The 10,193-nt window shown below is 39.6% G+C and overlaps 1 protein-coding gene across 1 annotated transcript; it reads right to left on the bottom strand.

The window, feature by feature from the left end:
- Positions 1–1,238: 1,238 nt before the first annotated feature.
- Positions 1,239–3,405, bottom strand: LOC134741114 (uncharacterized). The gene is made up of 3 exons (XM_063673882.1): positions 3,217–3,405; positions 2,554–2,636; positions 1,239–1,944 (listed from the first exon to the last, which is right to left on the bottom strand). The coding sequence occupies exons 1-3, from the start codon at positions 3,329–3,331 to the stop codon at positions 1,774–1,776; spliced, it is 369 nt and encodes a 122-aa protein (XP_063529952.1). The 5' UTR covers positions 3,332–3,405; the 3' UTR covers positions 1,239–1,773.
- Positions 3,406–10,193: the final 6,788 nt, after the last annotated feature.

Below are 10,193 nucleotides of genomic sequence, written 5' to 3'. Positions count from 1 at the left end.
CTTTATTGTACATGTACAGTTTTAAGCTAGGCGGCGCACAGAACTCGACGCTAAGCGCGACGAGCTAAAGGCCAGACCACCTGTGGCCATACGTTACAATTATGTCGGAGGGGTGCTGTGACCTGCAGCGAGTGTGCTCGCACATTCGCTGCAATAATTGCCTATGTCAGTCACCTGAGAGCGCACCAGCGACGCTCTCAGTGGTAAAACGCAGTCGCTGTGGCCGAAATCGGCTAGGAGATGTTGATGATGATGATTGATTGATGGTTGATTGTACATGTGTTATTTTAAACGTCATAATTTAATAGAAGTTTGACGTTTAAAATAACACTGCACAGTCTGTGCTATCCAAATCGATGCGGAGTTAGTTTTCAGTGAAAGAAAACGTCGTGAGAAAACTGGAGTAATCCCAATAAGGCCTAGTACCAATGAGTTTACCCTCTGGGTTGGAAGGTCAGGCAGTCGTTTTCGTAAAAATTAGTGCCCACACCAATTCCTGGGATTAGTTGCCAAGCGGAGCCCAGGCTCCCATGAGCCGTGGCAAAATGCCGGGATTTCATATCGCTAAATTTAAAAAAATACATCCAACAACAGCTTGTTCGAAATATGTCATCGAACGGATGGAACCCAATACTTTCTATCACGTATAAGCTTAATCTTTATATTATAGTTCAAAATTTCAAATGCAAACTCTCTAACGTAATCACTTATCCCCGAGTATGGTAATAAAAGAGTAAGGGCCACTTTCATCATCCCACTAACCCGGGGTTAACCGGTTAAACTGTTAACCCAGTGTCAAATTGTTCTGGTAACTATGGTAATTCCAGGTTCAGTGCAAGGGTGTAAGTTTATTAGTACATCTTGTTCAAAATATTGTTGAAAATATGACATACAATTCTTCAATACTGTTTAATCTTTATATATAGTTCAAATACAAAGTCCAACGTGAACACATCCCCGAGTAGGTAATAAAAAAGTAAGTAAGTTAGTATTTTAGTATCTAAGATATAAAGGTAGATATCTACAGCGATCGCTGGATCTTATCTCCTAATGGGTTACGTATCAAAGTATTATGTTACGAGTTTTGAATGATTCACGGTTAGTTTCACTAGACTTATATTGACCGGGATATAGACCGTGATTACCTTTTGTGTTGTGACAAAAGTATCTAATTTATTTTAATTTTAATACAATTATGGTTCAATGGCATTACAGTTGTTTGATATCGGGAGGTCACAAACAATACAAAAGGTAATCACGGTCTATATCCCGGTCAACTGGCACACCAAGGCTCAAGACAGAGAGAGAGTTGGCGCAAATTAGAAGAGGCCTTTACTCACAAGGAGGTCCGCTCATTCAAATAAAAATCAATATAAATTAGATTTAACCCTAAATGGTAAACTAGATAATGAGTCGGAATAAAAGGCTTTTTTATTTTATTTATTTATTTATATTCTGGTCAATATAAGTCTAGTATTATGTGACGAGCAGCGAGCATACAAGATACTGCAAACTATTCTAATAATAATTTGATGGTTTTGAACTGGGGCCTGTTTATCAAAAGCTTGTAGCTTGTAATACAAGTGGAAGTCCCTTTTTGTCAGCTTTTGTTAGACTTCAATCTATTAGTTAAGGGCTCCACAGACCGTGCAATAAATCGCACGCGGTTTTCGATCCTTTGCCGACTAGGTTCTTTGCATTCAATTGTGAGTTTTCACTTCTCAGTTCGGGGCGAACTACTAGTTTAAAGGTACCTACTAGCGTTTTAATTGATCAGATGCAGTATTGAGTCATGTATACATAAGCAGGGTTGGCCAGCTTGCCGGGACGGAACATTTTGGCGACGCCGACGCCGTTCGCACTTACAGTCAGCGTCGGCGTTAAGTCAGAATCGCACACGTGGACAACACATCCGGCTAGGTCGCGACCCCATTCTTGGCATCTCTGTAACATAAGGTTTTTTTAACAACAATATAAAATACATACATACATACATATAATCACGCCTATTTCCCGGAGGGGTAGGCAGAGACCACTGATTTCCATTTGCTACGATCCTGACATACCTCTTTTGCTTCCTTCACTTTCATAACATGCCTTATACACGCTCGCCGGTTTAGGGTGCTTTGACCTGGCCTTTCTTCAGGATATAAAATAATATAATTAATTCACTATTATAACATAACGTAAAAAAGATTATCCAGTCTCAAAGATATAGTATGCAGTAATAGCACAGAAAGACCGAGAACAGGGCCCTGCCGGCTAGGGCTGATCTTGTGACACACCTATTTAATGGTGCAGTGCAACATTGGTGTTATAAAGTGTTATATAACGTTATAAAACATTTGCTCCATAACGTTTCATAACAAATTTTAACAAAAGCTTTTTGATGTTATACAACAAATTTATACACGGTAATAAACTATAAAATTTGTTAAAATGTTATTGAAATTAAATAATGGTGAACTTTTTTATACTTAATTATTATTACAGCCTTTGTACTGAATTTCATGCAATAAAGGATTGTGATTAGACATGATACATTTTACTTACATCCGGTATAAGGAATTTGAACTCCACAACTTCTGGAGGGATCTCGATATCTGGCAATCGCAGCGAACTTTTGGTAATGACACCTATAACAGAAACATACTTAAATTATATTGTATTAACTCCATGATGGATTTATGAACAACTCTTAAAGTAAGGACGCTAGGCTATGCCTTTTCTTTGTAGAATTTCCTTAATTGACCCGTCATTTCTTATCGCTATTGAACATGCATAATTATATAGCAGATCCGCCGATGATGCCTTCGGTCAATACTACTGTCCTGCCGAGCGAACCCGCACACAAGTTTCAAGAAGGATCTACGGGACGCAACAGACAGGGCGTTAAGTGTCGCCACCTTCTGGTCCCGCTGAATATGAAATACGATACCATCGACACTAGAAGAAGCAGCGGGGCAGCAATATATTTATGTACATGGGATAGAGATAGAAAAAGGCGTGTAAATGTACGAAATCTTTTGTGCTTAACGTCCTTTAGTAACGATAATTTATATACATGGAAATGGTTTACACAAAGGAGCCTCGTCTGCCAACAAATCACTGTGTGGTTTGGTAGAAGAAAATATGTATTTAGTTGTACGTAAGATTTTTGAGTAAACGTTTTATTTATTTATTTTTATTTTCCAAAAAAATCTGGATTAAGTTAACCTTTAGCCTCCGTATGACAGTAGCCGTGGAAGCCACACTGCAGATGGTGACAATCCGACGTCGGCGACGGCGTCACGCCGACTCCGAGCAACAATAAACACACGAGCACAAACATGTCTGTACTTACCAACGACCGTCGTCTTTATAAAGGTAAATCTATTGTGTCATTCGTTTTGTTGTAGAACAAGCGTCATTGTAGCCAATAATGAATGTAAACATGGAAAATTGTATGATGTATAACGTTGATTAAATATTTTCAAGTAGTGTCAACAAGAGAACAAATTTAATCGGTTCATCTAGATAGTCCTAAAGAGTTGGAAATAATTTAAGGTTTCACAATTAATTTCAAATTATATTAATATACAATGTTACCAGCTTACACTCAGTTTAATCATAATATGAATGCAGTGAATGCAGTGATCACCTCGAATGGGACGCTCACTGACAACCGCGCGTGCAGCGGGCCGCAATTTTTAATATGGAAAACACGACCCTGGCGGCTGCGCGCCGCACGGCGCGATAATTTAAAATGTGTCTTTGCCGCTCGAGGAGATATCAAATGTTTACCACCGTGTGGATACAACAACATGTTAGTTAGTTAGTTAGTTTTGCTGGGCATTTTCCGCAACTCGACATCCAATGTGCCTATTTTGCGTGAAACGAGGTAGCGCTACTCTAACCACCCCAGCTCCTCCACGAAGCCTAGCAAGGTCTTCAGGTTGCTAGTTGCTTCCTTTAGTGTGCATGGATTTCCTAGGTATTTGCTCCTATATACTTCTACCTGTTTACAGTCTAGGAGAATATGTTTTGTTGTTTCTTCTTCTGCCATGCACGCTCTGCACATGGGGCTGTCCGTTTTACCCATGATATGTAGGTGTTTGTTTAGTGTGTTATGTCCTGTTATTAATCCTACTATTTTACGTAGTTGGCTTCTTGGTGTTTTCAGTAATATTTTGGTAAGTTTGTGGTTCAGTTCCGGTAGAATTTCTTTGGTTTGCCTGCATGTCTTCATTTCATTCCAGTACTTGTTGTGCAGTTGTCTGTGATGTTGTTCTAGCTGGTTGTGTATGTAGGATATTGGTAGAGGCATAATTGGCTCGGGTCCATATGCCGGTGTTTCTGAACCTTTCCTGGCCAGTTCATCCGCTGCATCGTTTCCTCTTGATCCACTATGCCCCTTTATCCATTGTACTCTTACTTTGTTGCCTTCTTTGCTCACTTCAGTGAGGCTCCGATGGCATTCAAGTATAAGCTCTGAGGTAAGTTTACATTTACACACATAGTTACAACAACATTTGTTTGAACCCAATCTGATAGAAAATCTGTCGCCAGGTACAAAATGTTTTATTTATTAATTTAAAATCTTTATATTCGGACTTCTTAAAAACTAATATCTTTTAATTTCGTTCTAAAGCACGATACTGCTTTAGAACGCAACTTGAAAAGATGAGGTGCCTTTCAATACCTCTTTCAACAATTTCTTAGAGGTGGATTCTGTTTTAAAATTTTAATAAGGTTGTGACTATATTCTGGTACGACTTGAGTCTCGTCATCGGGCATCGGGCATCGGGCATCGGGCACGCCAATAGGGAATATTACTGCAATATTCTGCCACCAGAGTGCAGCACTAGCCTATTTAGTAAACCATAGAGTAACTTATACATACTGTACCTTTAACAGGTTTTTGACAAGTTTTCAGAGATAATAAAATATGACATTGACGCATCAAAGCGGTTTGCTTACAGAAGACCTACCGGGAAACGCGAATCCGAAAATTTGCTATCTGCCTCTTTATCGCTCGAATATGCAAGAGTGACAGAGATGCTATATAACGAAATTTCGAAATTTTCTTGTTTCACGATAGACCCTCAGATTGTGGTAGTGGCGACCTGGCGCCCCCTACGCAGAGTTTAGCGTAATATTCCCTATTGGAACCCCTAGTGCACATTTCATTCGTATCGTGACGAGCGTTCGCGTTTGCGTTATGTATATTTTTGTATGGGATTTTGAACAGCGCGCCAAGCGGGAAATTTTTGGAAATTCAAAATCCCATACAAAATGACAACGCAAACACGCGCACGCTATCGAATATAATTTATATTTTTAATTTTATTTTACAGGTACCTTGCTTGCAATTATTGGTGCATGTGAGATGCTTGGTAACACGACTCAAGATTGTATGTACATATGGGATCCAGAGGCTAAGTTTATAAGTTATATAATAACATTAGTCTGAAATAAAATATTGATTGATTGATTGTATCAAAATAAGATGAAAGCCTCACCAAATCGTTAAAATATATTTTGATCTCTTTTATGATACAGGAGGCGAACGAGCATATAAATATGCCTGATAGTATGCGATTACCGTCGCCCATGGTCACCCAAAGACAAGCAGCGTTGCCGACCTTGTTGTTATTACACACCTCTGTCACAGAATAAATAATAGTACTTATTAAACATATTAATAACGGGTCACTCACGTATTTTAAGTCGAAAACGCTCGACATGTTTCACTCCGTACCGAGGAGCGTCATCAGGAGCTTGCTTCGCTCGGTACGGAGTGAAACATGTCGAGCGTTTTCGACTTAAAATACGTGAGTGACCCGTTATTAATATGTTTAATATGTCTGTGTCTCACGGAAGTTTTGTTATTAAAATAATAGTACTTGGTACAGAAGAGAGTGAACTCTAACATGATGCGTCTATTATGATAGATATGACCGCTAGGTGGCGCAAACGCGAGTACAATGGCTAGACACCAAAATTGGTGTAGGCCGCATGTACTTGTAGCGACGCGACGAAATCGCGGAGTGAGCCACGCCTGCCCCTGCGCCTTTCTCACAACCGCCGAACAAGTAGGTACAAGCGATATAGCGATAATGCGCTCGAGAATTAACAAAATTTAAGTCCGAATTGGCCTCTTGGTCACCAAGATACTAGTATCCAGCATCCAGAACTGTCCCTGACAATCTCATCGCAGCCTCAATGCCTCGCGCAGTGATCGCTCGAGATGAAAGGGCCGGCGATGAAATTAAAGCCGGGACACACTCAGATTCGTTTACTGCTCCTAATACGATTCGGCAGAGTCCGGGACGGGCTTGGAAATGATAATATAAGTACTAGATCTCATGACAGTCCATATTCTTTATACTTTTCTCAAAAATGGACGGCAAATTCGACGTTGCCGGTTAAAAAGTAGGTCGCGAAGTGCGTAGTTTATGGTCAGTCAAAAAATTAAAAAGTTAAAAACATTGCAGTCTCGATTTTCGGACTGCAATGTTGCATAGTAATACATATTCCATTATTTGTCGAGTTCCAAACTTTTAAAAAGTTGAAGTGGCCATATCAAATGAAGGCATAGGTCCATTAAACCACATTAAACGGACTCCCAAGGTCGTCCGTTTAAAACAAATCCTCAGCCAGCAAGTAGCTACTTCCGAGCCTGGACAATAATGTACTATTATTCAAACAAACACAAGTATAAGTTTACAGCGGCCTATGCCAAGACAGTCAGTATCATAAACATGTATACATTTTTCGAACTATCTCTGGGAACTTAAATTGAACATACATATTACAAAATATATATAGGTAGAGTTTGAAAAAATCCTGACACTACGTTGTAAGGACGGCATAGTCATAGTACTCGTATCTTCGACTGTGGAATGAGCTCCTTGCCGAGGTTTTCCCGAGAGGCTACAGTATGGGGTTCTTCAAAAAAGGAGTGCACAAGTTTTTAAAGGGTCGGCAACGCGCATGTAATATCTCTGGTGTTGCAGGCGTCCATAGGCTACGGTGACTGCTTACCATCAGGCGGGCCGTATGCTTGTTTGCCACCGACGTGGTATATATATAAAAAAAAAAGAATAATGGGAGGGAATATATTATTTTAAAGCATTCCAGTGCAAGTTGCAGAAAGCTTTTATAAATATGAGTGGTCAAAATTTTTGCGACTTTAACCAAAATGTTAATGATTTGAAGTGAAATTCCGGTCATCTTGTTGCTGCTCGTAATGCTGTTGTCTTCCCAAGAGTTACGTTCTACTCTCAAATAAAACAGGCATACTGAACTAATAATATTGAAACAATTGGCATTCGCGGTCCCGAGACGGACAGACCTGTCGCCGCACAATATGATATTTACTATTTTCATCTCGTCCGCGAATTACTTCTCATTTTCCGCTGCGACTCGCCCCCGCGGCACACAGAAAATAACGGTAGGTGTTCTTTATAGGTAATTCAAAACCTGAAAATTTAATGGTAATAATATATATATATATATATTAGATTTTCGTTCACAAATCCATTTCGTTTTTACTGTAAAACAATTATTAAATCACATTTACAAACGGGTCTATTTATTTTGTTACCTTTATTTACCGACGTTTCGACACAGGTTTCACTGGTCGTGGTCGCGGCTAACTGACGTCCAGCAAAATGTCAAAACAGAGATTTGTGTGACTACCCCAAGTTTGAGGTAGACATCACATTTTCAAACCACCCACTACACATAAATGTTAATTATTGTCAATAGTCCGACACGCAACACTCACAACATCCGCGCACACATCCGAAGATAGATCCTTTGGCTTTAACTTCTGGATCACTGGTCCCCAAGTTGCCGATAAGTTAAAACCATCTTCCCTATTAAAATTTCTGGGGTGCTTCTTGCTTCTTGATTTCAATCGCTTCTCGCACAACTCGAGGATAATAATGGCGTTCAGTGGAGACAACTTTTGGTTTATGAAGCTCAATCCAGTGATTTGCGCCGCATGTAAGTAGATGTTCGGCGATCGCGGACTTGTTTACTTGGCGATTTTTTACTGCCACTATGTGTTCTTTCACTCTTTCTTGCACACTTCGTTTGGTTTGACCAATGTACACACTTCCGCAACTACATTCTATTTTGTAAACGCCCGGATTTTGGTACGGAATGACATCTTTTGGACTGCGTAAAAGATCTGCGACTTTGAATAACGGCTTGTATACAGCTTTGATGGAGAATTTCTTAAGTACTGCTCCTACTTTGTCCGTTATCCCTTTCACATATGGTAAGAACGCTGGTTGTCTGTTGACCTCTGGATGTCTTTCCGTTCTCCTCGGCTTGAGTTTCATCCCCCCTCGGTATCCATTCTTAACGTCCGTAAATAAAGGTAACAAAATAAATTCGCGATAGACCCGTTTGTAAACGTGATTTAATATGTGTTCAAACCGCGAAAGTTTAAAATGTTATATTGTAAAACAATTGTTTTGGAACGTACAACTCAAATTCTTTAAAATGCTACAGTATACATGCCAATTCTAGTTTTAGTCATTAGATTCATTCATTCTTTTAAAATTAAATGGCTTCAGTCCAGTGGGACCATTTCGCCAGTATCAAGGTATTAGAAGCTTTAAATACGACTAAAATTGTACGGTTAGTACAAGCCAGTGTACGGTGATTTTATTCGCTCTTGTATGTAAAGCGATAGCTAATTAGGAATTCGTCTTGATATGCGTTTAACCATTCTTTAGTTCAATTCCGGCAATCCATCGTGGCTATTTGTAAAATCCAGCTATCATTTCATTAAACGTAACTACCGAATAACGCCAATTTTATAATGTGGTTGGCATGCTTCACAGAAATAGACGATGAAAGCGTTCAGAAACGAATTCCTTATAGTTTAAAAACCGATGATCAATGTTACCCCACGAAAAGTAACCCCAGTTTACGGTAGGTGAAATCATCATAAATTTGATGGAAGCCATTTAATTAAATAAGAAGGACTTACCTACTGAAGATTTTATCCTGACTGTGTCCAAACTTGAAGCGTCTTGCACTAAAACGAGTACAAGATGTTTTATAAAATCAAATTATGAGTTGCGGGTGGTTGAGGGGGGGGGGGGGGGGAGGGGTGTTGGTAATCTAATGAGAAAGCCGCAATCCGCAAGACGGGCGTCGAGGAAGTACTTACGTAACTGAAGTTTGACATAAAAGTTGAGAATCGAAAACCTTATTAAATTAAATTTCTTTATTTGACAGGATATATGGTCCATAAATTTGTTAGTTATAGCTTATCCCTTATGTTAGTAACAACAACAATAACCTAATAAAAAATTACAAACAAAAGCCCAGGCGTCCACTAGACTCGTCGAGGCGAATCGAATCGAATCGCAATAATTCGCCTCCTATATTTTCTAATGCAACTGCGTCGATTGACGGGCGCGCCGCGGCTCTTCGTCAATGGACGCAGTTGCATTAGAAAATATAGGAGGCGAATTATTGCGATTCAATTCGATTCGCCTCGGCGAGTCTAGTGGACGCCAGCCTTAACAAAGGACAATCTGGCTTATTAGCTATCGTGTTTAGAATGTCGTTGCTACTCCCGCGCACTCTGCCAAGCAGTGAGGTCGTTTTCTTGCGCCACACGGCATCGAAACCTGTGCGCGCTTCGCCGAACATGGAGGATGCGTATTATAAGTATGTAGTATTGTTTTTGGTTAGGTACGTATTATGTCAGTAGATTGAAGTTTAGTAATTTGGTACCTAATAAAACCTTCGCATAGAGTAAGTACTTAGTGTTGAACGGACGCCAGTTTCCCATAGCGAGCTGTGGCAAAAAGGCCAGCTCAAACACTATCTTTCACATACTTAAAAATATTAAAATTATTTGTATATAAGAATATCCAAAACTGATGAGTTTTTAATAAAAAAAAAACATTTGGATAAAAACTGTAGAGAGAAAATAGTTGCATTACACGTGTAGATGACTACTTTTAGAGCCAATTCCCGCAAAGAAAAATCGTAAACCGCTGATTTACCAGCCTCAAAAAGTTACATTCAAACACGTCAATAAGCTTAACCACTAGAGCTGGATCAATTGACGTGACTGTATTTTACTTCCACACTTTTAAGGGTTCCGTACCCAAAGGGTAAAAACGGGACCCCTCTTACTAAGACTCCGCTGTCCGTCTGTCCGCCCGTCCATCTGTCTG

Source organism: Cydia strobilella, chromosome 4 (assembly GCF_947568885.1).
Source record: "Cydia strobilella chromosome 4, ilCydStro3.1, whole genome shotgun sequence".
NCBI lineage: Eukaryota > Metazoa > Arthropoda > Insecta > Lepidoptera > Tortricidae > Cydia > Cydia strobilella.
Note: the sequence above shows the minus strand (reverse complement) of the source record. Positions and strands in the feature narration are given on the sequence as shown.

Excerpts from the sequence above, each read along its gene's own strand:
- LOC134741114 (XM_063673882.1), bottom strand. The coding sequence starts at position 3,331 with ATGTTTGTGCTCGTGTGTTTATTGTTGCTCGGAGTCGGCGTGACGCCG. Across the intron at positions 2,637-3,216 it reads CTGTCATACGGAGGCTAAAG|GTGTCATTACCAAAAGTTCG; the intron begins GTTAACTTAATC and ends TTTCTGTTATAG. Across the intron at positions 1,945-2,553 it reads TCAAATTCCTTATACCGGAT|AGATGCCAAGAATGGGGTCG; the intron begins GTAAGTAAAATG and ends CTTATGTTACAG.